General features: G+C 42.3%; 1 protein-coding gene across 1 annotated transcript; it reads left to right on the forward strand.

The window, feature by feature from the left end:
• The first annotated feature begins 11,757 nt into the window (after window positions 1-11,757).
• LOC110526197 (muscarinic acetylcholine receptor M4) lies at window positions 11,758-27,255 on the forward strand. Its single transcript, XM_021606949.3, has 2 exons — window positions 11,758-12,321; window positions 23,745-27,255. The coding sequence occupies exons 1-2, from the start codon at window positions 12,267-12,269 to the stop codon at window positions 25,289-25,291; spliced, it is 1,602 nt and encodes a 533-aa protein (XP_021462624.1). The 5' UTR covers window positions 11,758-12,266; the 3' UTR covers window positions 25,292-27,255.
• Window positions 27,256-27,831: the final 576 nt, after the last annotated feature.

Raw genomic sequence — 27,831 nt, forward strand, 5'->3', positions numbered from 1 at the left:
CTTGCCATCTCTGGGCTTACCGCATTAGTGGAACGCTCCACCAATTAGTGATAGCAGTTAGGGTAAATTACAGATATTTGACAATACCACGAGTGTCTTCCACTGTTTTTTACGATGCACGAATATACACGCACTGCACAGTTTATTAGGTACACCACCCTGTTCTCGAAAATGGATCGCTCCTACAGACAGTGAGACGTGGCCGTGGCTTGCTGTATAAATCAGGCGGACAGGCATCGAGACATTCCGTTACTCTGTGTGTCAGATCGAACCCCACAGATCCTGCCTAATACCGTTAGATCATTCAGAGATTCCCAGTTACTTTGAACATTACATTGGGTTGGCCCCTGCTAAAACATTGTCATCTTAGATTAGGATACCCCTAAATTCAGTGATGGAAGTCACAGGAGACAAGTGGCACATTTTCACATCTCTATCTATGAAGTGTTGAAATGATTCTGCTGTGCCTTTTCCATCCATTATTGTTGGTCAAAGGGCCCCACGCAAAAGACAACCGTTATGAAAACATTTACACCATCCTATACATCTTAATATTTACATTACAGAAAGCATATAACCTATACCCAAGGCTCATCACATTTGTTTGAATCCTCTCTTCTTCAACTTGTTCACTATCGTGTCACATAAAAATCAACCTAAATTAGTAATTGAGTAAACATTTAATCAACAATCTATGTATATTTCAGAGCTTTTATAGTTCTAGTTGTCGGTGCTAATAATTATGCTCAGTGCTCAAGTTGAATTTTTCTCTCACTCGGTCGGTTGCCATGAAACACCTCATCAGTCGCTACCAGGGAGGGTTTGGATTAGTGTGTGAAATTCGTCGAAAGCTCTCAACATACCCGGTAAGAAATTAAAGATGAATAAGTGTTGCGTACAATCAGGATGCCCTCTGACTCCTATGAAGACAAAGACGAAAAGGCAGGCCTCAGTGGAAACTGACAAAATATAGGAAACAGTTGAGAAAATTGGGGGATACAAGGTATATTGAAAGCATGTCCCACTGGGCACACCACGTCATTTTAACGTGAATAATTGGGTAATATTTGGTTAATTAAGACGATCAATGAGATTACAACCTACATTCACCCACTCAGAAAGACAGACGATAGATAGTTGAATTTCCAATGTGTTATCACTAAGCTTTCAATCATCTAAAAGCACAACTAAATTCCAATTGAAAAATGTCACATTTTTGGTTTCAGTCGTCACCCAAATGTTTATCACTGCATTTTCAGCCATTTAAAAGCACAGAAAAGTTCAGATGGAAAACAGCGTCAGATATTTGGTTTATTCATGTGACAGATTAATGTGTTATCACTGTGCTTTATCTACGGGCACAACCAAATGACCTGGACTGAAGTTGAGATTCAATTAAAAGTACATGGTGCAAGTGATCAATGCCATTCGAGATTCTGTGCAGATTATTACAGTGAATGTGAAGAGCTCCACAGACCTGCAATGATCTCTGCATGCTAGATTGAACATGCATGCTTTATATGATTACATAAGACCTTTAGTTACAGTAAACTCAAAATGTGGCCATGAATGTGGTTGAATGTTTCAATTTCTAGTTTTATTTGTCACATGCACAGTGAAATGCTTAACTTGCAAGCCTTTCCCAACAGTGCAGTATTCCAAATCAAAATAGTATAACTAAAAAAAACATGAGGAAGAAAATAACTGAATGTAAGCTATATACAGGGTCAGTGCCAGTACCAAAAGTGCAATGTGCAGGGATACTGGAGTAATTGAGGTATATACTGTATGTACTGTACACGTAGGCACGGATTAGTAGAGAGTGACTGATAGCAGGATAAATAATAACGAACAATATGGCAGCAGTATAAGTGGTGGGTGGTTGTGTGCGTGGTGGTGAGTGTGTGTATGTGAGTGTACAGTATTTGTGTGATTGTTAGTGTGAGTATGTGTGTGTGTAAGAGTGTCAGTGTAGGCGTGAAAGGTGGATATGCAGTACATGTAAACAGGGCTGAAAAGTGACTGGTATCAGGAATATATAAATAATATACTAATGGTAATATTTACATGTAAACAGGCGTAATAGTGACCAGTAGCAGGATAAACAGATAGGTACTAATGGTAATGGCAATCACTAGCTAATAAACACCAGAGCAATGGAAATAATAAATCAAATCAATTTAGCAGCAGCGTAGGTGTGAAGGGGTGTGTGGGTTTATGAATGTGGCATCAGTAATGAGGGTGTATGTGAGTGTGTGTATGGGAGTAAGAGTGACAGTGAGGGTGTGTGTGTCTGAGTGGGTAGAGACCTGTGGAGGAGCATAGTCGGTGTGAGTAGTTGTTAGTTATTTAACAGTCTTATGACAGAGGAACTTGAAGCTCTTGACACTCTCCATAGAGTCCAGTCGATGTGGATAGGGGTGGGCAGACCCCCCCCCCGTTTGCTGTAGTTCACGATCAGCTCTTGGAGAGGGAAATGTGGATCTGTAGATCTGTTGGGGCGGTATTAAAGATATTGGAGTGGGTCTCGGGTGTTTTGAACAATGAAGTTGCTGTGTGGCATGACCAGCCAAAACACTTCATGATTACAAATGTGAGTGCTACAGGGCGGTAGTCATTGTTGCAGGTAGCCTTAGAGTTCTTGGGAACAGGAATTATGGTGGTCAGTTTGAGACGTGGGGATAACAGACTAGGACAAGGAGAGGTTGAAAATGACTGACGGTTCCTGCCTGCTGGTCTGCGCAAGCCCTGAGAACATTCCCTGGAATACCGTCTGGCCCTGCGGCCTTGCGAGTGTTGAACAGATTAAAAGCCTTACTCACGTCGGCCTCGGAGAGCAAGATCCACTCAGTGGGGGCCCTCATGCACGGCTCTGTGTTGAATTTGTTGAAGCGTGCATAAAATGCATTGAGTTCGACTGGTAGAGAGACATCTTTGTTAGGTGTTCGTTTTAAATCCGTAATGGCCTGTAGCCCCTGCTACACTGGAGCCGGTGTAATAGGATTCCACCTTGTTCCTATATTGTCTTTTTGCCTGTCTGTTGGCTCTGCAGAGGTTGTAGCTGGACTTCTTGAATGTGTTTGTCTCCTCAGCCGTAGCCTTGGGGTGTTACATTAGTTTGTAAGATAGCCTTAAAGGGATAGATCACCCAAATGACATATTGGTTTCCTTACCATGTAAACAGTCTGTGTACAAGGTATGACAGCAATCCATGGTGTGGATTATTTTCCCTGGCACTGTTTTCCACCTTTTAGCATTGTGGCACAAATCCAATCCAAGTCATAGTACCTATATTAGCATTTGTCACACATCATGTTCAAATCATCTATAAGTGACTTTGTTGAGCTTCACAATACATTTGAGATACTTTCAGATTATTTGGAATTGATGCGAAGAATGCTAAGATTGTTTCCCTGACCTGAATTGGATTCAACATTTGAAGGTGATGTATCTGCTGCTTGGATAATTCCTTCTGTGCCACTGACTTAGGGATGGATTCTGTTACGTGGAGCGGAGCAGAGCAGGTGACCCCAAGAGCAGACTCAGACGAGGAGATTGGGATAAGGTATCCAAGGTTATTTATTAAAAAGCAGGGGAAAGATGGGGTGCATGCTTGGGGGGGTGCAGGAAGCCAGGTTCTGAGGCTGAGGCTGGAGCGAGGGGAGTTGGGGCTGGGTGAGTAGGTCCAGAACGGAATCCAAGGAAGCAGTGGAGTGGGTGTTCTGGGCAGGGTGGCAGGACTGACGAGACGTGGGGCTGGAGACAGGGACCAGAGTCAGAGCGGATGGAACTGTTGCGGAGAGAAAACAGCGTCAGGAAAGGGAAAACGGATACAACATGAAAACAGGATCTATGCATTAGCCAATGGCTAAAACACAGACTGACTGAGCAGAGGCTACAATCTGGCAGCGTGGAAGTGGCAGGGCTTAGTATTTGTAGAGGTCTTGATTATGGAACAGGTTGCTGGGAGCTGACAGGTTTAATCAGGGATACATGGATGGTAGGGTGAATCTTGAGAGAGGCTGGGAGTTTCAGGTGCACAGCAGAGGAGTTAATGACACAATCAATCTCAAAGGGACCAATGAATCGGGGGAATGTTTCCTGGAAGCCACCTTCAATGTCAAGTCCTTCGACAAGAGCCATACCTTTTGGCCTGGAGTGTAGACTGGAGCTGAGGCACAGCAACTGTTGGCTTGGGACTGTGTCCTGGTGGAGGCACGGAGAAGGGCAGCCCGGGCAGCCCTCCAGGTGTGATGACAACACCGCATATGGTCATGGACTGAGGGAACCGCCACCTCAACCTCTTGGGCAGGGAACAAGGGGGGTTGATAACCCAGAGCACACTTGAAGGGTGACATAGCTGACGAGGCATTGATGAGGGTGTTGTGGGCATATTCCACCCAGGGTAGCTGAGCACTCCATGAGGAAGGCTTAGCCAAAGTCACGCAGCATAGGGCAGTCTCCATCTCCTGGTTGGCCCATTCAGTCTGGCCGTTGGTCTGGGTGTGATATCCAGATGAAAGACTAACATTAATGCCAAGTGCTGAACAGAAGGATCTCCATACCTGGTATGTGAACTGGGGTCCCCTGTCGAAAAACGATGTCAGTAGGAATGCCATGGAGCCGAAACACATGGGACACCAGCGGGTCCGCAGTCTCACTGGAGGATGGAAGCTTGGTGAGGGGAATGAAGTGAGCCGCCTTGGAAAATCTGTCTAATGGTGAGGATGACTGAGTTACCATTAGATGGGGGAAGGCCAGTGACGAATCCCAGAGCTATGTGTGACCAGGAGTGACTGGGTATGGGAAGATGACGAAGCAGACTGGAAGTGGGTTTGTTGGAGGTTTTGTTCCGGGCACAGACCGAGCAGGCTGAAACAAACTCCCGGACATCTCTCTGCACAGTGGGCCACCAAAAGCGCTGATGCAGGAAGGCAAGAGTCCGGTTCATACCAGGGTGACAGGTGACGTGAGTAGAATGGGCCCACTGAAGAACTTCAGAGTGAACTGAATCTGGAACAAGCAGAGCCTTTCTAGGACTGTTAGCTGGGTCAGGTAATTTCTGTTGAGCCTTGTGAATACGGGACTTGATCTCCCAGGAGACAGCGGCAACGATGCAGGTGGATGGCACAATGGTCACAGGCTCGGAACCGAGCCCTCCAGCCAGTGATGCCATTCCTCAACAGTTAGCTTCACTGCCAAGAGGTGCAGGTGAGAGCTTGCAGGAGAAGAATGCACATGGGTGGACCTTCTGATCAGAGGGTAAACGTTGAGACAGAACAGCACCTACCCCGGTGTTGGAGGCATGGGTCTGGAGACAGGGACCAGAGTCAGAGCGGAGAGAAAACAGCGTCAAGCAAGGGAAACCAGGCACAACATGAAAACAGGATCTAGGCATGAGCCAATCGCTAAAACACAGACTGCCTGAGCCGAGGATACGGTCGGGCAGTGCTGGAGGTGGCAGGGCTGAGTATTACAGTTTCTCAACTGCTAAAACACAATTTCTGAAACCTTGCTCCATTTCCTGAAAACATTAAACACAAAACCTTATCTTCAAGCACTATTTACATAACCTCTGACTCCTCTCGCAAGATAAAACATTCGCCTCAAAACAGTTTTACCTGTGTAAAAACACTGCTCTCAAATCATAAACAAAGTGATCAAAATTATATACACACTCAAGCAGTCAGTAAACAATACACCGAAAAATAGAAAACACATTGTTCAAAACATACAATTCTCAGGGAGAAGTACATTTTTAATCTAAAAAAAAAGTCATATTTTTCCGTCATTGTCTTTTGATGAACGAAAACATGTTCTATCATAGTAGCTCAAAATTGATCAGAAATTACTACTCTGCTTTGCTCTTTGCAATTTTGTTTTTTCCTCCTTGTACCCCTATTTTTACAGTACTCTACCCTGCATCTCACAAACTTGTCCTTTGTCTCTGTGATACTATAATTACTATGATACCCATATGAACCTGCAACCAGTCAAAGTCTATTGAGCAGTCAGTACTGTTAATAAATGGAAAGCACAATGTTCAGGGCCATACAATTTGTTCAGTGTACAGTATACAGCCTACAATGCACTGTACTACAGTATACAATACTAAAAGGGACAAAAATCAAAGGAGTAAACATGTGATCAATGTGCTTCTTCTTGTCTTTGGGCTGGGTCAGGCCAGAGCACTTCGTCGACATCACAAGCAATATTGTCCCTCCTGAGGCAACGGGGGAAGAAGCCTCTTGTGTGCCGTATCCAGCCCTGACATGATTCCTCACCTATATCACCACAGGCTAAATCCATGGCTTGCAGCAGATTTTACTCTGGTGTAGGGTTGTCTATCATACACTTTCCATCTCCAAGAGGAGAAAAACTCCTCAATCGGATTCAGGAAAGGCGAGTATGGAGGGAGCTACAAGTTCATAAACTGTCCATTGATGTTAAACCATTCCCTTACCTGAGCAGCTCAGTGGAAACTGACATTGTCCCACACTATCACATAGGTGGGAATGGGATTCTCATTTAGCTCTTGACCCTGCTGCTCTTGAACCTGCTGCTCAAATAAAATATATCTTAGATTGGCAATACTTCTTAGAAGGTGCTGGGTGTTATATGGCCCAAGTGTAACATGGTGATGTAGAACACCATGGTTGGTGATAGCAGCACAGATTGTGACATTGCCAGCTCGTTGACCAGGGACTTCAACAATGGCCCGCTGTCCAATCATGTTTCGGCCTCTCCTTCTCCTCTTTGTTAGATTGAAGCCTGCTCCATCGACAAAGATGAACTCATGGGGTCTGTCCAAGGATTCCAAGTCAAATATTGTCTGTGTAGAAATACAATATACTGTATGTAGGATTTTGTAAGTCGTACAGAGACAGTGCTAAACTGGAAGTGCACAATTAGGCTTCTGATTCACATACATTGTATGTACTGAAGAGAAATGTCATTCACATAGTATGTTTTAGTTTACATAGTATACATAGCATACATAGTATGCTCACACTGTCGATTCCCTGGAAGTGTGTGTTGTCTTGTATCACTCGTTCCTGGATTTCTCTGAGTCGTATTGCATTATCTTGAAGGACCATGCCAACTATAACGGCCTCTTGCTCCCGAGTGAATATAGCTGTCCTTCCACCTGCATGTGGCAGCCTTGCAATTCTACAAAAAGTAGCTGTGCAGTTACAAAACATATTCATGCAGTACAATACATACAGTGATTAGCTTTACAAATGTCTATTGAAACAGCTGCATATAGTGTAGTACAGTACATTTGCAATTACAAAAATACAGTAGTATACTGTACCTGTTCTCTTCTCTGAATGTCCTTACTATGGTGGACACAGAAAATTGGCTTCCGAAAGTCTTGCTTCCCTCAATGTCAGTCCATGGACAAGAACATGGTCTATAACTGTTGCTTGAATTTCATCAGATATTTCCACTCTTTGTCTTCCTCTTTGTCCTCCTCTTCCTCTTTCTTGCCCTCCTCCTCCTCTTCCTCCTCGTCGCCCACCTCGTATACGCACTTGTCCTCGTCCTCTCGCATTGTTTTTTTCTATCCATTCTCAAACTTTCTCCTTCCCACCTTCAACAACCTGTTTGCTCTCTGAACTGGCTTATATTGGTTGTGTCACATCATTTGAAACAGGTTAAATCAATTTTGAGTGGTTGTGTTCAATCAATGACATGTGTTCTCTATTTGTATTTGATTGTTGCCACTTGTGTTTACCAGTATGGATGACATGTGCATTAGAGTGCAGAATGTGTTTTGAGAATGAGAATGTGTTTAGAGTTTTGCTGAAAAGTCTAAGTGAGATCTGCAAATTGTGTTTTACCATGTGAAATGGTTTAAGGTATTGACAACAGACTGCATAATTAGCTAAATGAGTCCAGGCAACTGAGAACTTTGTTCAGCCAATGGGTTTTAGTGTTTTAGCAATTGAGAAAAACTGTAGTAGGGGTCTTGATCATGGAACAGGTTGTAGCTGGTGGGGATCTGCTCTGACTCCAGCACACCTGTCTCTGTAAACACAATGAGAGAGAGAGGGGGGGGCGAGAGAGAGAGGGAGAGGGGGCGAGGGAGCGAGAGAGAGAGAGAGAGAGAGTGAGAGAGAGAGAGGGAGAGGAAGAGGGGGAGAGGGAGGGAGAGAGCGAGAAGGAGAGGGAGAGGGGGAGAGGGAGAGGAGAGAGAGAGAGAGAGAGAGAGAGAGAGAGAGAGAGGGAGAGAGAGGGAGAGAGAGAGAGAGAGAGCACGCGTACACTGGGGGAGTGGCGGCAGGTCTAGAAGACACAGGATGAGCAGTAGAGGACAGGAGCAGATGTAACAGGATTCAATTCGCATCGAAGAAGTATGGCGGAAAATCCGCATTATAGGTCATTTGACATTTAAAGACAATGTTCCTGTGTTCGCGGAGACCGCATTCACGGTAAAGGCTGCATACAGTACGTCGGCTTAATTGGATCTTCCGCAATATGGATTGAATCAAGCCTTAGTCTGGCTTTTACTTCCAGTTTGTCTACCAATGAATCATTCATACAATATGTTGGATACCCGTCTCCATCTCAACCAAAAATCAAAGTTAAAGAATAGGACTAAATCAAATCAAACTTTAAATGCACTTTAAATAAACTTTGATTTGATTTAGTCCTATTCTTTAACTTTGATTTTTGGTTGAGATTGAGACGTGAATCCAACATATCAATTATTAATTTGTAGACAAACTTAAATTAAAGCCCTACTAAGTCAGTGGCACAGATGGAACTCTCCAAGCAGAAGATACATCTCCTTCAAATGTCGATATTGATGTCTATTTCAAGTTGAATCCTAGGATGAATTGAAGCAATAGCTGTTAAGGACTTTGTAAATGCGTTATACCGGTAACTTCCAAAACAATGGAATAACGGGATACAAAGTATATTGAAAGCAAGTTCTTCCACATAGGTGTGGTTCCTTAAGCAATTAACATCGCATCATGCTTCGGGTCATGTATAAAAATGCTGGTGAGGCCATTTTTGATTCTAACATGGCTATGCCCCTATAGGAGGACAATGCCAAAATCCACAGGGCACGAGTGATCACTGAAGGGTTTGATGAGCATGAAAACAATGTAAACCATATGCCGTGTGTTTGTCTCAGTCACCAGATTTCAACACTTATAGGAGATTCTGGAGTGGCGCCTGAGACAGCGTTTTCCACCACCAGCTGTTCTGACTCATGGTGGCCCAATACCCTATTAAGACACTTTATGTTGGTGTTTCCTTTATTTTGGCAGTTACGTGTAAGCCTAAATAGCATAATGGATGAGATGAGTGGTAAAGTATGTTCACATTTCATTTGTCCCCTTTAGACCTACCCTTTGGAATAACTTTGATAGCAACACTGAATCTATTTAGTTTTCAAGTGGAGATCTCTCAACAATCATTCTCACGATAGCACATTGGTAATAGTCCGTAACAAATATCATAGCTATGCAGGGCTTGGTTAAAACCCTGGATGGGAGACCAAAGGGTAGCTGTAGATAGATCATTGCTCCAGTAGGAGGTGCTGCACAGCCTTCAGAAAGTACTCATACCTCTTGACCTATTCCACATTTTGTTGTGTTACAGCTTGGATTCAAAATTGATTAAAACATTTTTTCTCTCACCCATATACATGCAATACCCCATAATGCCAAAGTGACAACTTGTTTTTAGAAATGTTTGTAAATGTATTGAAAGTTAAATACAGAAATGTCTCAATAACATAAGTATTCACACCCCTGAGTCAATAGAATCACATTTGGCAGTGATTACAGCTGTGAGTATTTCTGGGTAAGTCTCTAAGTCTCTCTAAGTCTCTCTAAGTCTCTCTCTGTACATCTTTGCACACATGGATTGTACTTTATTTACCCATTATTTTCTTCAAGCTCTGTCAAATTGGTTGTGGATCATTGCAAGACAATGATTTTCAAGTCTTGCCATATATTTTCAAGCAGATTTAAGTCAAAACTGTAACTCGGCCACTCAGTAACTTTCACTGTCTTCTTGGTAAGCAACTCCAGTGTAGATTTGGCCTTGTGCTTTAGGTTATTGTCCTGCTGAAAGGTAAATCCATCTCCCAGTGTCTGGTGGAAAGCAGACTGAACCAGATTTTCCTCTAGGATGAATGTGCTTAGCTCCATTCTGTTTCCTTTTTACCCTGAAAAACTCCCCAGTTCTTAATGATTACTAGCATACCCATAACATGATGCAGCCACCACGATTCTTGAAAATATGGAAAGGGATACTCAGTAATGTGTTGTATTGGATTTGCCCCAAACATAACACTTGGTAGTCAGGACAAAAGTGAATTGCTTATTGACACAAGACAGTTCATCTTGTAATATGTAATTCATTTGTAAAAAAATTTAAAAACAATTGCACTTTGAGATTATGTGGTTTTGTGTATAGGCCAATGACAAATATAAATGTTATCCATTTCATATTTAGACAGTAACATAACAACATGTGGGAAAAGTCAAGGGTATATGAATACTTTCTGAAGGCACTATATATTTTTTTTGACAGTGGAAATAAAGTTGAAGATCTGATGTTGTTTTACATGTACAAATTCAGCATTTTTTTCAGCAAGGTTTGTCTATATTGACCATGACGACATATTCCTGTGGTCGATATTTCACACTCAAAACAACAGTTTATGTTGATGACTTTTTTCAAATCCAATGTATTTTCCACGCAGATTCCACGTCACAATATGTCGACAAATTATCTTGAAACAACGTTGAGTCAACCAGTTTGTGCCCAGTGGGGTGCTTCCACACAGGTGTGGTTCCTGAGTTAATTAAGCAATTAACATCTCATCATGCTTAGAGTAATGTCCAAAAATTCCCAGTTGCCCATTATTTTGGCTACCATGGCTAGAAGAAGAGATCTCAGGTTTAAAGTAAGTGTGTGTGTGTGTGTGTGTGTGTGTGTGTGTGTGTGTGTGTGTGTGTGTGTGTGTGTGTGTGTGTGTGTGTGTGTGTGTGTGTGTGTGTGTGTGTGTGTGTGTGTGTGTGTGTGTGTGTGTGTGTGTGTGTGTGTGTGTGTGTGTGTGTGTGTGTGTGTCTGTCAGTCACCAGATGTCCACACAATTGAACACTTATAGGAGATTCTGGAGTGGCGCCTGAGACAGCGTTTTCCAGCACCATCAACAAAACACCAAAAGATCGAATGTATTGTGGAAGAATGGTGTTGCACCCCTCCAATACAGTTCCAGACACATGTAGGTATAATCTATGCCAAGGCGCATTGAAGCTGTTCTGGCGGCTCGTGGTGGCCCAACGCCGTATTAAGACACTTTATTTTGGTATTTCCTTTATTTTGGAAGTTAACTGTATGTATGAGTTTAACACAGTAGCATAGTCTTGGTGTGTTCCTTGAAGCACGTAAACTCAATTTACAAGGGAGCTGGCCATGGTGCTGAAAACTGGATGGCGCGCCTGTTCTATAACGACATCATCCTGTTATTTTACTTGGTTATTTGAAGTACCTGATATCGTGAAACTGTCACTGCACGTATTAGCTAACGTTTTTCAAGAGATTGAGTTAGCTTTTTCTTACAAGGCTACATTGTCAAAAGCACTGAAATACCTAGACGAGGCTAAACAGCAAATAAATCAGACAGTTTGAAACAAACATCTAACACAGCACTGGACCACTAATCCACAACTCTTTTTTACGCCACTTCGAAGAAATTACCAAATATAGGCAACCATTTTAGATCATAATACACAATTTAGTTAGATCTGTTCTCAGGAAAATTACATTTTAACTGGAGCCCTCTACACCCGTTTTCAGATCGGCAAAGCGAGGATTGAGCGAAAAGGAATAACACTGGGCCTTCAGGTGATTGGTTAGACTTGCATGACATCATTAACAGTCCGTTCTCTCGTTGTCTGTGAGCATGCAAACTTGGAGAAAAAAAAAATCAGTCTCTCACAGATGAGGGCACATCTGCCGGAGTCCGAACTGCCTCTTTCGAGAGAGACTTGCACACCTCAGCTCGGGGCGTTTCGGTCACCAGTCACTTGGAATTGTACTCTCCTTATCAAGGCTCTCTCTGGTACCTGCCGAAAGACATTCTGACATGAAAATGCATGATGTTATCCAATATGTGCCAATTATTATGATATCGCACAACATTGGAAAATCGTCATCTCTATCCTTCAGGAAAAACGTCTTACAGTAAGATTGAGAGAGGGATTTTTGCCTGGTTGAGTACCATCTAAACATGCAACATGAATCCCACTAACAGCACTGGAGCTGGTGGGCTTGCGCCCTGGAACTTAAACAGTAAGTTATCATATTTATAATGCACTTTTCGCATTTGAAATACAACAAATGGGAAAGATGGGCTATTAGACAGAAAGTGGAGGAAATCGAACTCCCCTGCAAACAATATAGTCTGTAGGTTTTAAACTATGTGTGCATTCTGAAAAATCCACTTTTGCAAATGAAGGCTGTTCAAATAACCTGTCCCCAAGTTATCACGAACATTATTTTAGAATCCCAAAGGATAGACTATTTGCAGATGCATTTGCAATAACGGAATCAACTACATTAATTGTTCTCAGAATTACCACCGTCTCACCCCTTAATGGTGTCCACCATTTGATAGCACATCAAAGTGACTGAGAAAAGATCGCGCAACTAGGTGCGCTAGATCAATTCGTATGGTTCGGCTGTGATATCTGAGTAAGCAGTCTTTGGGTTAGGCTATTATAGAAAAACCCTTGCCATGTGCACAAATACAAAAAAACAAAAAAAAACATGTTTTTCAATATGTTGCGGTCCTATCGACGTGATGTTTTAGTGGGCTATATGAGGCTAAACAATTTTAAAAGATGGTCCGACATGAAGTAAATAAACTGTAGACTATATATCCTTATCTAAAAAAAAAGATAAAAATGTGTACTAACTGGTGATCTTCATCTTACGTTCGTGGTGTTTGTATAACTAACAGTTTAATTAGTCGTAGATTAGGAAGTTTGAAATCTCAGACACAATTGCTTAAAGTGTTGTTCTAATGAAAGAATGGAACGTAAGATGGAACCAAACTATTATTTCACAGCGCTCTTCAGATAATTTGATGAGTTAATTGGGTGTATATTTGACCACTGGAGTTCAGGCCAATTATGATAGGTGTATGCTTCTGGTTCTGAGGAAGTTCATGTCAACATTATTAATGCGTGACACTTGCTTCTCCATTTTGGGCTCTCTCTCTGCTTCCATTAAAATGTCCGACTCATTGCTGTTGTTGAATGAATGCATTTATTTTTTTCATTTTGAGGGTGCTGAGGTTTCTAGATCATAGCTGATCTTATAGGGAACCTCAGTTCAACCAAATTTCCCAATGCAAAAACTGAGCTGATGTTGATTTACATTTAACAGATGCAATTTACATTCATCTGTAGTCTAAGATAAAGTTGATATAAACATTGTACAATTGACATTTGCATCACAGTGCAGATACCCAGTCCCCTATACTCACTGCACCTGACACAAAGCCATTTGACAATTCATCTTACTCCCCCCGTTGCTTTGTCCCAGCTGCCGGGCATCCCTGAGAGACCTGCTTTAAACTGTTTAAAACTTGCTGAAGGCGGCTTTTGGTGCAGGGAAATGCCTGAACCTCATTGAGATGCAAAGCTCTCCCTGCAGCCCCTCGGAAATGAGCATCCCGACTGTCAGGATTTGTGTCCCCTCTACAATCATCAGTGGCAGCAGCGAACACAGGCAGACACCCAGAGCTCAACAAATTTCTCACAGCTGGGACAGCAGTAGTCCTCTTTATGACTCAATCTAGTGACAATCTAGAAGTGGAGTGTGTTTTTTTTTTTTTTTGGTGTGCTGGGTTCTAATCCTGTCCCTGTTTTGGTCCATGGCTGTTGTGCGTGGCTGCATTTGGCGTGGTGGACACTTTTCAGCTGGTCTGATATTAACTGCATGGGACAGATTGTGGATGGGGTCAGGCAAGCCATTGTCCTTCAACCCAGATACATCAATTAGGGAGCCATTTTGCTAATTGAGCGTGAGAGGCTGAGAGATCTGTGATGCTCTTTTGGCCATCCCCTTGCCCCACCCCCTGGTCAGGGCTACGCCTTTTCTACCAGGGTTGGGCTCAAAGTAAGCCGCTCAATCCGAATTGAATGCAGTCAAGTCAGGAAGTGATTTGAATCAAATTTCAGAAATAGCTTCTACTTTTCAGTTTACTGAGAAGTCATTGAAAATAAATTCCCTTTTTTTTCGATTATTGGTTTGTAATTTTAGTTTAGTCCTTGAATTGACTGCCTGTTCTCTGGGAAAGATTCAAAGTAAAGTCAACTACAGAATTTCAATCATTTAGGGCATGTGTGGAACCTATTTAGGATGTTTACTAGGGTGGAATTAGCTTAGCCCAAAATAAACTCCATAGGTATACACTGTAGTCAGAGAGATAATGTAGTGTACACATTTCCTCCTTTAATGGGGTCATGTGCTACACCCAACCCCCATATGAACTCCAATACTCCCCTCCCTGTCTGCCCGCTTCATAACCTAGTTTTAGGACTGACTCTGCTGCAGCACTGCTGTGTGCCAACGCTGGGCACAGATGTTTCACACTGGCACAAACGGGCATAGACTGGGCTGGATGAGTTAACACGCAGGCCAGGGTGTAGAGCGATGCCTAGGGGACACATTCCATGCCCTCTCAGATTCATGAGCTCCAGGAATTTAGTCAGCTCTGACTCAGGGAGAGATGGATCATCTTTCCTAGGGTTTAGATCTCACGAGACAGCCCACTGGGCACACCAGATTATTTCAACATGGACAGTTGGGGAATATTTGGTTGAGAACTTGATCAATGAGATTACAACCTATATTCATTCACCAGCTCAAAAATATAGCCAAAAGTTAGTTGAATTTCAAATGTTTATCACTATGCTTTCAACCATTTAAAAGCACAACAAAGTTCAAATGGGAATACAATGTTAGATATTTTGTTGATTTAACGTGTTATCCCTGTGCTTCATATAATAGCAGAACCAAATGACCTGGATTTCAGTTGAGATTGCATTACAAGTCCATGGTGCAAGTGATCAATGCCGTTTAAGCATCTGCACAGATTATTACAGCAAATGTGAAGATTGCCACAGACCTGCGAGGACCTATGCATGCAATCTTGAACATGCACACTTTTAAAAATATAATTACATAAGAAGACATTCATAGTCACCGAAATCTCAAAATGTAAATGTGGACATGGATGTGTTAGTCATTTTAAGTTTGAATTTTACATTCGTTTCTAAAATAGCTTTAACTTTAGGCTAATTACTGTATAAAAAAAATGTTGATAGTGGAAATAACATTGAAGATCTGACATTGTTTTAAAGGTGGAAATTCAACATATTTTATGTAAGGTTTGTCAATGCCAAAATGTGGTTACCATGATGATATAATCCTGTGGTGGAAATTTTACCCTCAAAACAACAGTTTGTTGATTACTTTTTTTCAAATCCAATGTATTTTCCATGTCACAATACATTGACAAATTACGTTGATTCGTTGGATAGCAGGTGTAACAGATATACCAGCCACCAATGCGCCCCTCTATCAACGTTGTGAGGAAGGGATGTAACAAATAAAGAGACACAGACAACCTCACCGTAACCTCACCGTAACGTTAACAGAACTGCGGGAATGCAGTGATCGGCAGGTGGGGGTGAAGGACGAAGGACACCCCACCTCTCACATGTGTACCGGTGTCCTAGTTAGCTGCCTAGCTACTACATAGTGTCCTTCGCCCCCGCCTGCCAAGCGCCTGCCCTCGCCGTAAAGTGAACAGAACTGCGGGAAAGCAGTGTTCGGCAGGCAAGGGCGAAGGATTACTGTCTGCCGGTGTCCTAGCTAGCGAGTGGTGTCACCCCCGCCTCCCGCCTGTGTCTTCGTCTTCTGTGAGGTTTTATCTGTGGTTGGTATCCAACGTTATGGTACATTACCAGCAGCTACTGTAGTCTCCTGCCTGTGTACCTAGTTTAAGTTGAAACATTATTTGAATAACTAGTCAAGTGATTTCGTAAGACAGCTCTGCAGCATACTTAAACAGCTACTAGCTAGACAGCTAACCAGCTAGCCTAGCTAAATAGGGTGACTCAAAGACTGTACTGTATGGGAAGCACAGAGATACCGTTAGATGGTTGTCTGGCTGGCTGCTACTGCCTGAGCAGAGATGAGATTGTGACTTTAAAGGAATGAAAAATAATATTGTATAATTTCATTTTCTATTGATGTCTAGCCAATGTGGACCTGACAGAGACAATGGAACATTTTGGCAATTGAATGTTCACTATTCTTGGCTTTGGAATTTTCATTAAAAAGCTCTAAAATATTTGTAATGTCATTATTTCATAATGCATGTCATGTTGAAAAACATCAAAGACGGTGATTATTTTGTAATAACGAACCAAAACTGAACCAACCTCAAAAAGCACTAATGGCTCAGCACTAGTTCCCTCCATGATACCGATTATTTCAAGACAATGGTTAGCAATAACTACACTATTCTATGGTATGTGATCATCTCTCTCTCCCTCTCTTCCTCTCCCTCTCATATATTTGATCTTTATTTCAGAGCTACAGTAGTACGGAGTTTATGTCCATTGCTATGTCATAGAAGGGCCTCATTATTCATAATGCTGCTGTGCTACAGCAGCAGCAGCTTTAATTACATGCGGTTTAATTGAAGAAAGCATGGCTCTTATTGTAATGTCAGCAGTTGCCTATCAGCGTTGCGCAACACCTGTTTGTAGCCACATCCTCTATTTATAGCATCCTCTCTCATCAAAGCCACAGTAGCTACTGACATTATAACTCAAATCAGATTTAAGTAACGCATTGTTGTTGCATGTTGGCACAGGGGCTGTGAAAAAGACACGATCCACACTAAAGTCGGAGGGAGAACAGCCAGTCAAGGCTGTAACTGAACTAAAACATGTACAGTACTAGTCAAAAGTTTGGACACACCTTCTCATTCAAGGGTTTGTCTTTATTTGTACTATTTTCTACATTGTAGAATAATAGTGAAGAAATCAAAACGATGAAATGGAATCATGTAGTAACCAAAAAAGGGTTTTAAAAAAAATCGAAATATGTTTTAGTAGCCACCCTTTACCTTGATGACAGCTTTGCACACTCTTGGCATTCTCTCAACCAGCTTCATGAGGTAGTCACTTGGAATGTATTTCAATTAATAGGTGTGCCTTATTAAAAGTTAATTTGTGGAGTTTCTTTCCTTCTTAATGAGATTGAGCCAATCAGTTGTGTTGTGACAAGGTATACAGAAGTGGTAGACAGAAGTTAGCCCTATTTGGTAAAAGACCAAGTCCATATTATAGCAAGAACAGCTCAAATAGCAACAGTCCATCATTACTTTAAGACATGGTCAGTCAATCCAGAACATGTCAAGAATTTGAAAGGTTCTTCAAGCCACTGGAAACAGACACCTTGTCACATAAATGAGTTAGATTAGAGAGTTAATAATCACATACACAGTACATGTCTTTGATTTGAAATTGAATGATGTATGTCAACATGACATATGGACATGATATACAGACTTTACCTTCCTCTTTTCCTCTATCTGTCTCGCTCTCTCTTTCTCTTTCTCTTTCTTTCACTATATCATCCTTTAACCACACCATCAGAAGTTTCGCATAATTCTTAAATATACGTTTATTTGGTAATGAACACAGTAACTATGTTTGACATCCTCGTTAACAAGCCCAGGACATTCCTGATGGCCCAGCAGAGTTATGCCAGTGGCAGCGATGTTTCTCTGCAGGTAGTTACATGGCACAGCATGAAAGCCTGGATAATGAGAATAAAGGGAATCAAAGGTAGAGCATGTACCATATCAAGCAGCTTACAGCACAGAAGAGGATCCCTACAGCATGCAGAGGGGATGTTCACTGAGCCATGCATCCTATATTTAGCATTATTATTAGGCCCTCCCTAATGTTTAGAGCTCAGAGTGTGTTCCCATCAAAATGTACCCTCAGAGCAGGGGTTTCAAACTCATTTGCCCCACTGGCCGCATGTATTATAATCCATCTCCATCAAAATGTGCAAAGAATATTTCTCTATCCATCACTTTTGGGATTTCCGATGCTCCTTGACTCTCTAGTTTTTGTTTCGATGACTGTTAGTAAGCTGGACAGAGTGAAGAGATGATAAATGTGGGTCCATTATCATTTCTACACGGTTTTGATTTGGTTTTAGTCATTTAAATGTCAATTGAGATCGTTTTCCCCCAAAATATATATCTTATTTATTTTTTTAACTCAAACCACCCATGGGCCGGTTTTGCCTTACAGGGTTTGAGAGGCTGTCCCTGTTGTGTAGTCTCAATAGTTCAGAAGACCAACGCAAGAGAGCATGATTCCTGCACATACTCTTTGCTAGCATTACCTTAATTGCTGTAGATGTAGACAACGACAATGTGTTCTTGCTACAACTGATTCTTAAGTAGGCTTACCCAAGAATAGCTTGATTAACCTATGCTTGAAATGCATAACAGCCCAGTGCATATGACGTGTATTTTCCTTGTTGATTTTCTGCACGTGATTGCCCTAATCTCCTGGTTTAGTCTTTATTTAGGCCTTAGTTTAGTCTCTGTGTTCAACGTTATGTTTATTAGATGATACTGCATATAAGGATTAATATTCTACTCTCAAATCCATCATAAAAATGAAAGTGTCTCAGAAGATGGAGTAATCCTATTTGGCTAAATAGTGACTATAGTCCTTGTTTGAACTCCTGATTAATGAATGGAAGTATTTGTCAGCAGCATCTGCTGTTTGTGGCATCCTGCTGTTCAGCTTTGGCAAGTTATGTAGAGAAATATCTATCCGGGGTTCTGGAACTATAGGCATATAGCTTTCTCTCGGGAAATACTTACCCAAAAAGTATCACGTTGCCAAAAGTATGTGGGCACACGTTCAAATGAGTGGATTCGGCAATTTCAGCCACACTCGTTGCTGACAGGTGTATAAAATCTAGCACACAGACATACAATCTCCATAGATAAACATTGGCAGTAGAATGGCCCGTACTGAAGAGCTCAGTGACATTCATCGTGGCACCATCATAGGATGCCACCTTTCCAACAAGTCAGTTTGTCAAATTTCTGCCCTGCTAGAGCTGCCCTGGTCAACTGTTAAGTCCTGTTATTGTGAAGTGGAAACGTCTAGGAGCAACAACGGCTCAGCCGCAAACTGGTAGGCCACACAAACTCACAGAATGGGACCACGGTGTGCTGAAGCAACACTCACTACTGAGTTCCAAACTGCATCTGGAAGCAACATCAGCGCAATAACTGTTCATCGGGAGCTTGATGAAATGGGTTTCCATGGCCAAGCAGCCGCACACAAGCCTAAGATCACCATGCGCAATGCCAAGCATCGGCTGAAGTGGTGTAAAGCTTGCCGCCATTGGACTCTGGCGCAGTGGAAACATGTTCTCTGGAGTTATGAATCACGCTTCGCTATCTGGCAGTCCAACGGACGAATCTCGGTTTAGGCCGGAGAATGCTACCTGTCCAAATGCATAGTGCCGACTGTAAAGTTTGGTAGGAGTAATATCCCATTTCACATTCTTAAAATAAAGTGGTGATCCTAACTGACCTAAGACAGGGAATTTTTACTAGGATTAAATGTCAGGAATTGTGAAAAACTGAGTTTATATGTATTTGGCTAAGGTGTATGTAAACTTCCGACTTCAACTGTATATAGTGAGCCGTTGTCTTTAAAGTAGAAAACTTCTTGATATTGGTCGAACAGGAATTGGATCAAACTTATTAGAAACTGAAACTGAAAATCACTGAGATAAATGACCTGTTATGGATATGTACCTGTAGTTGATAAAATATAGTATGTTACCTGCAGCATCAAAGACCAAAACGCCTAATAACAGTATCTGGCCCATGGCGGCTGTGTTTTAGCAATTTTGGCATTGAGGGTTTTCAAGTGGAGTGCATCTGCTTTTCTCTTGCTAGACACAAGGATATCACAGACATTGCTAGAGCCAGGAACAGTAATTCTGAGATTTTATACTGTAAGAAAATCACCTATCTACTGAATATTTAACTATTTCTTTCTAATTGCATAATCCCTTGGCAGGGATTGAAATACATAAAAGTTGTCTGTTTAATTATGGATACTCCCCTGAAATCCTTACATGCTTACACCATTTTACACCTGAACAGTAGAACCTCGATCAGTGGGCTCAGTTATTGACATCTGAAAAAAGCCAAGTCACTGTTCTTTAAAGCCAAGTCACTGTTCTCCTTAAGCTGGGTGGCTGTGAGGGTTGTAAACTCTATTAGCTCCCTACTTAACAGAGGTACATTTTTACATCATTCATTTCAGTTAACTAAACACATTCCTTTATTTGAGGAATCCCTCACAGACAGACTTGTGGGACCATGTTGTCAACAGGTTCACATTTCCAGAGCTTGAAGGCAGGTAAAAACACAAACCTCACACAAATGTGTTCAGCCAAGATACCAGTGTTGGGGAAGCCTCTCTAAAATAGTTTATTAGGTACACCCATCTAGTTCCAGGTCGTACCACCCTTTGCCTCCAGAACAGCCTGAATTCTTCAGAGCATGGATTCTACAAGGTGTGGCGTTCTAACGTTGCTCTATTGGTATTAAGAAACCTAATGTGTGCCAGGAAAACCTTCCCCACACCATTACACCACCAGCCTGTACTATTGACACCATGCAGAATAGGGCCATGGACTCATGCTGCTTACACCAAATCCTGACTCATCAGCATGACTCAACAGGAACCGGGGCAGGCAATGTTTTTTCACCCCTCAATTTTCCAGTGTTGATTGATGATCACGTACCCACTGGAGATGCTTCTTCTTGTTTTTAGCTGATAGGACTGGAACCCGGTGTGGTCGCCTGCTGCAATAGCCCATCCGTGACAAGGAGTTGTGCGTTCCCGAGATGCTATTCTGCACACCACTGTTGTACTGTTGTACTGTTGTACTGTGCCGTTATTTGCATGTTTGTGGCCAGCCTGTTAGCTTGCATGATTCTTGCAATTCTCCTTGGACCTCCCTCATCAACAAGTTGCTTTTACCCACTGGACTGCCGCTGACTGGATGTGTTTTGATTGTTGCAACATTTTCTGTAAACACTAGACACTGTTGTGCGCAAAAAGCCCAGGAAGGCCGTTTCTGATATACTGGAACAGGCTCACCTGGCACCAACGATTATACCACGCTCAAAGTTGCTTAAGTCACTCGTTTTGTCCATTCTTACATTTAATCGATCAGTAAATGAATGCCTCGATGCCTGTCTGCCGGCTTTATATAGCAAGCCATGGCAACGTGACTCACTGTCTGTAGGAGCGAACCATTTTCGTGAATGGGGTGGTGTACCCAATAAACTGGCCGCTGAATGTAGTTTACAAAGCTATCAATTACTTCACACAAGAAAAAGTTAAGCTATACAAAAGTATGGTATATAGTATATAATGTATAGTTTACTTGACTAAAGTTACTTTGGATAAAGTAGTTCACTACATCCATACCCCTTCGTGAAAGATCATCATATCTAAAATACAAATTGCAAGAACAGATCACTCTGGAGTCAGATGTTAACAGAATGTGTAATTGAAACACAAAAACTATGTTTCAAGTGAGAAGGTCTGGAAAATAAAGGAAATTCTTCCCTTCAACCCTTTTTTCAGTTAATTTAGCAAAAACGTAGTGTGTAGTTCCAGTAGTTAGCGACACCGCTACATGGCAAAAAAGTAATTAACTACTGCAACGCTACCAAGCTACTTCCACCAAGCTACTGCATATTGTAGTTAAATTACTAGTTGAACTACATGTAGTTCACTACTCCTGAACACTGCAAGATACTGAAACTAAGAGCAATTTTAAAGTTAGCAGCCGCCATCTTTGTCTGGCTGGAATCAAATAGAATGAGTTATTCAGTCACCGCCACACAAGTGAGTATGGATTTTAGACTGGTTTGATCTCCTCTGAGTTATTTTTAACTTCAAAGTTGGCTGAACAGTGAAAAAGAACAAACCTACGATATGACCGTAGGTGGTTTCATTTGATTTCTGCCTCTCAGTTATGGACCGACTCCCCTCATTCTCTGTTCCACCTTCTGGAGGTCAGAGCAGTATACAACAACAGAAGGCAGAGAGCATTAAAAGCAACATTTCACATCCTATATTCCGACTGAAAGACAGGGGCCATGCCATCTCTTTGATCATTATTGATAAGATCTCCTGTATCCCCTAGCAAAACACTGCTTTGCCATTAGAGGGCAGCCTTTCAATGGAATCATACAATCACACCATCAAGCTCTACTAAAGACATACTGGCATACACATGTTGCAGTAACACATAGTTGTAATATGGATTACGGCAAGTTGTTAGCTAGTGTTTTGTATAATTTGATCTTCTTATCGAATGGGGTTTGTTTTGTCGTTCTACGCCCTGACTTGCATTTCTACCGTTGTTGTTTTTTGAATGATTTGATCATGTTTTATACAGTTGGGTTTCCAAACTACAACACCACAATCAGAGTAGTTAACTATAGTGCTGTAGTAGAGCCCTAGACAGAGCAGAGACCGACTCAGCTACACTTTCAACAGTATGTCCTCCTCAAGCTAGTATTGTACAGCGGAGGTGTCTTGTGTCAGGACTTACCCCTGTAACTTTTCTGTTTGCATCACAAAGCTTTACAGTTGGCTGACAACTAAGCATTTCTTGCGGAGTATCGGGGTGCTGTGCCGATGATGACGACACTTAGGGAAATGCCTTTTATATTCACAGTACCTCAATATTTAATGTGGGGGGGGGGGGGATCCATTGCTGACACAGATAGCTATCCGCGATAGAAAGGAAATGGATTACTATTCAATGCTAATGGTAGGCTAATTATTTGAGCTCAGTGTCACATTTTCTTACACGTCAGTGTTACATCGCAGGCTCGGCTGGTGTATCTCTATCCGTTGTTTTTCATGAGTGTGCAAGGGGAAAATACATTTAAGTACTTAGAATCTCAACTGTTTTAGAGAGGCTTAAATAATTCACCTTTGGGGTCAATCTAAATGACCAGAAAGAGACGTTGATGTTTAGTGCTGTGCTTAATTTAGTTCTCTGTGATGTCTTATTGAATGAACAGACAGCTGCACAGAGCATGCGGGAGAACACATCACCGAGGAGCAACGCAATACGAACCCAACCCTCCTCACCCAAGGCCATTCACCAGGAATGCTGTCCAGGCCCATGTTCATGTCATAAACCTTTTGTCTACTAATTTGTTCATAGGAGCTAGGTAAACTGAAGGATCTGTAAAATAACTCAGGCATGCATAGCTCAAGTTGTCAATGGCTTAAATCTTTACTACTATATCTAATTTGGAATGCAAATACTCATTTACATATGCACATGCCCATAAAACCAGAACGCATAACCAAGGATGAAAACCCAACCAGGCTATTCTTCACTTGGAAGTAAAAACATATAGTACTATGCCCTTTCTAATGTCTTCAGACGTTCATACTGTCTATCACATTTCAAGAATGAAATGTCTTGGCGAAGAACATTTCGCTGAGGGCAATATGTTACATAACAGTGGATATGTTGGGAGGTTTGTGCTAAGCATCCAGAAATAACATATTGTTATCATTGTGCTTCCTTTTCAGGCTCCTTGAGCAACATTTCAAGTGATGTCTTCTCAGCCAACCTCAGCTGTAATGATTCTGGCCCCAATGAGACCTGTGTGGCGGGGGAGGAGGTGGTGGGAAGCCCCTATAAAGCCGTGGAGATGGTCTTCATCGCCCTGGTTACAGGCTCCCTTAGCTTTGTCACTGTCACAGGCAACATCCTGGTGATGCTCTCCATTAAAGTCAATCGGCACCTCCAGACTGTCAACAACTACTTTCTGTTTAGCCTGGCGTGTGCAGACCTTATCATTGGTGCGTTCTCCATGAACCTCTACACTGTCTACATCATTGTGGGCTATTGGCCCCTGGGACCTGTAGCGTGTGACTTGTGGCTGGCCCTGGATTACGTGGTGAGCAATGCTTCTGTCATGAACCTTCTTATTATTAGCTTTGACCGCTACTTCTGTGTCACCAAGCCCCTGAGTTATCCAGCCAGAAGGACCACCAAAATGGCTGGGCTGATGATTGCAGGTGCCTGGGTTCTCTCCTTCATTCTTTGGGCCCCTGCCATCCTGTTTTGGCAGTTTATTGTTGGAGAGCGCACGGTTCCACCAGGAGAGTGCTACATCCAGTTTCTCTCCAACCCTGCCGTCACCTTCGGCACAGCCATCGCTGCCTTCTACCTGCCTGTGGTCATCATGATGGTGCTCTACATCCACATCTCTCTGGCCAGCCGCAGCCGGGTGTCCAAGCAGAAGCCTGAGGCTGAGAAAAAGAAGAAGGGCCTCAAGATACCTAACCCACTCAAGAGCCACATCCTTAACAGACAGAATAACAACAACCAGTCCCCCAAGCCCAGTCTGGAGTCCTGCAACACTGGTGAAGCTGTGAAGAATGGCAAGATTGATGAGTCTGTTGTTTCCACCAAGGCTGACGCTAGTGTCAATCGAGAAGAGAAAGAGAGTTCCAATGACTCCAGCACAGCCAGCATTGCCCCAAAAAACGCCAAGGAGAGGGCCAACAGTGAAGCCACTGTCGGGGCGGGGGTTGGTGTTGCTCCTGCACCAGGTCCTGCTCCTGCACCTGAAACTGCACCTGCACCTGCACCTGCAGCGGCAACCGTCAAACTCAACCCTACCTCTAAATGGTCCAAGATCAAGATTGTAACCAAGCAGGCTGGTGACGAGTGCATTACCGCCATCGAGATTCAGCCACCCATCCAGGGGAGCGAGGGCCGCTCTATCCCAGTCAACCGTCCCCGGAAGGTGGCGCGCAAGTTTGCCAGTATTGCCCGCAGCCAGGTGAAGAGGAAGCGCCAGATGGCAGCCAGGGAAAAGAAGGTGACCAAAACCATCTTCGCCATCCTGCTTGCCTTCATCCTCACATGGACCCCGTACAATGTCATGGTGCTCATCAGCACCTTCTGCCACTCCTGTGTCCCAGACACTGTGTGGGCCATCGGCTACTGGCTGTGCTACGTCAACAGCACCATCAACCCAGCCTGCTACGCCCTCTGCAATGCCACCTTCAAGAAGACCTTCAAGAACCTCCTCATGTGCCAGTATAAGAATATTGGAACAAGATGAGCTGGAGCATACATACAGTAGTAGGGCTGGTGAGGGGTAATATTACTGAGACATCTGGAGTGGTACAGTAGGAGGGGAGGAGGGAGCCTCCACAGGGAGCCTCCTCCTCAGTCATGCTTATGAAATGATGTCACACTCAATGCTCCTCTGAGATGTCTTAGCCACAGAAGATAGTAACATCATATCTATGTCAAAATGATAAAGTATAAATATGAAGTCCAATGTGAGGATCGTTCAAATGAAGAATCTGAGATCAGCTAAAGTTATGGACCCTTGATGTGAAGACCAACAAGGACTAATTCGTATCCACTGAAATGTGGTTACAATCTTCAAGAAGCCCAGCTGAATATCAGTAGTCTAAGGCCAGGCCAACACCTCTCCAAGATACCACCACCTAACCAGAGACACTGAGGGCAGTGTTACATCATGTCTGGGTGTACGGCAAAAGACACATTTAAAAAGGAGCTTGGAAATCTTCCTTTATACAACAGTATAAAATGAAACAAGCATGAGATGTCTAATTCAACTATCCATTTCCTCCTCTCCCTCCTCCTTATTATCGAGAGCGTTATTAACTCCTCGCGGAAATGGAGGCACTCCCTCACGTCAGTGAATCATTATCATAATGTGATATGTGGTCATAACATGGAGAGAAAAAGACGATACGGATTCTTTGTCGTCGCAGACTGTCTAACCTCAAGGCTAGTTGCACGTACGCCCAAGTACTGCAAAAATACTGCTGGTGACTTGAAATAAGTTGTTACCCCTGAAAGTACAGTATGTATGCATTTCCATTCACCTAACGCTGACCGAAATATTGATGTATCTGTTTCTGCTCAAAGATGATCTTCAAAGGTGACAAACTGTTGATGGCAGTACAAGGCCATGGCATAAATTAACAACCAGTGTTTGGCTCCAAACAATTAATGTATCTTGTTGTTACGTTATAAGGAGAAACACCCACAGGCAACGGTAAAGATTTAATTCTTTGCCAGATTCACAATTATGAAAGTGTTTTTAAAAATGTATTTAGCCTTCACTGCGAATGGAACTACCGGTACAAAAAACAAACACTTGTTTATAGGGGATACTTATCTCGAGAGTATTAAACATATTTTCTATGTTATCTCCTGCCTAATTAAGAATGTGTAAATAGAAGGCCATTGTATGCTCTAAAAAGTGCAGTTTCTCTCATGCTTTTCATATCTGAATGTTTGTACCTCTCTTGTATTATGTTTGTGGTTTACACCTAATTTTACAAATTGAATATAAAAAATATATATATATATATATATATATATATATATATATATATATAACTGTATGTATATGCAAGAGATATTAAGAGAGTGTATTTCTAAATTGATGTAAAGTCAGGAATTATGGGAAAACATTTAAAGCAGTTGTTTTTGTTTTGAATGCCATTGGTGACTAAGTCCCTTATATTTGTAACTTTGTCACTATTCTCCATGTTGGATTACAACGTGTGAAGTCCAGCTTGTACCTCCCCAGCCTATAATCACTTTCATGAGGTCACACCAATGATTATGTGGGTAACAGCTTATCGAACTGGTTCAATGCATTTTCAAAGAAGGACCTTCTGACAAAGCACCTAGATGCATCAAAGTAGGGAGTAGTAGGGAAAATAACAGATATTGTTTGGGCGTGACCTTGTAATGTAAAATGACCAGCTACGGAGGTGCATCCATATAAAACTGATTTTGAAATGATCATGGAGTGATTACTGTGGTGGTAAAGCTTGATGAATAAACCGTCTTTAATGAATGAATATAACATTGGCATGAAAGGCTGGGTGCGACCCCAAAAAAGGGGTGTGCGGGAGAGTGTAAAACATGACCACAGTTTCCTGTAATATGGGCCTCCCATAAAACAACCATCCAGAGACAGTGTACAGAGGATTGTATCTTTTTCTAATGCTTAATAAAGATTGTGTACCATTGGAATAGTGTTTGAAATGATTTTACATGTACAGTATGCTTTCTGATTTAATATGCAGTATTAATGGAATATATTTTGCACACTACGAGTATTACCAGTCATACTATGGAATATAGAGTTAACATTGACAGTTAGTGATATCTGTTGGAGGCAATGGGAGGAGAGCTGGGGCCGGTGACCGAACAGTGACACAGAATGAGCTAATGGCCGTGCTGAATGCCCAGGGGAGTGCCAGATCCAGCAGGACCCTCAGAGCCAAAACACAGCAGCACAAATCAGGGCACCACAACTCCAGGTCAGCAAGGCCCTGTGGGCTTTATAACAAATCATCTGGTTTGCCCTGTTTTAAGGGCCACTTGGTTTACTCATTCAACCATGCCTCTTCCTCGCAATAACGATGAGACATCGCCTGACGTTTGGCATCATTATCTTTCAACTAGTGCCATACATTCTATTACTTGATCTTACAGGTCAACAGTAACATAGCAGTGAACATGACAGGTCCTGAAATGAAATCATGTTCTTATTAAAGGGGGCTGAAAGTATTGATTTAGCCTCGGTTACAATCATTCTCATTAGCA

The sequence above is a fragment of the Oncorhynchus mykiss genome, chromosome 6, assembly GCF_057628025.1.
Source record: "Oncorhynchus mykiss isolate SJ-2025 chromosome 6, ASM5762802v1, whole genome shotgun sequence".
NCBI lineage: Eukaryota > Metazoa > Chordata > Actinopteri > Salmoniformes > Salmonidae > Oncorhynchus > Oncorhynchus mykiss.

Coding starts and splice junctions, on each gene's coding strand:
- LOC110526197 (XM_021606949.3), top strand. CDS start 12,267: ATGAATCCCACTAACAGCACTGGAGCTGGTGGGCTTGCGCCCTGGAAC. Junction 12,322..23,744: donor TGCGCCCTGGAACTTAAACA/GTAAGTTATCAT, acceptor CTTCCTTTTCAG/GCTCCTTGAGCAACATTTCA.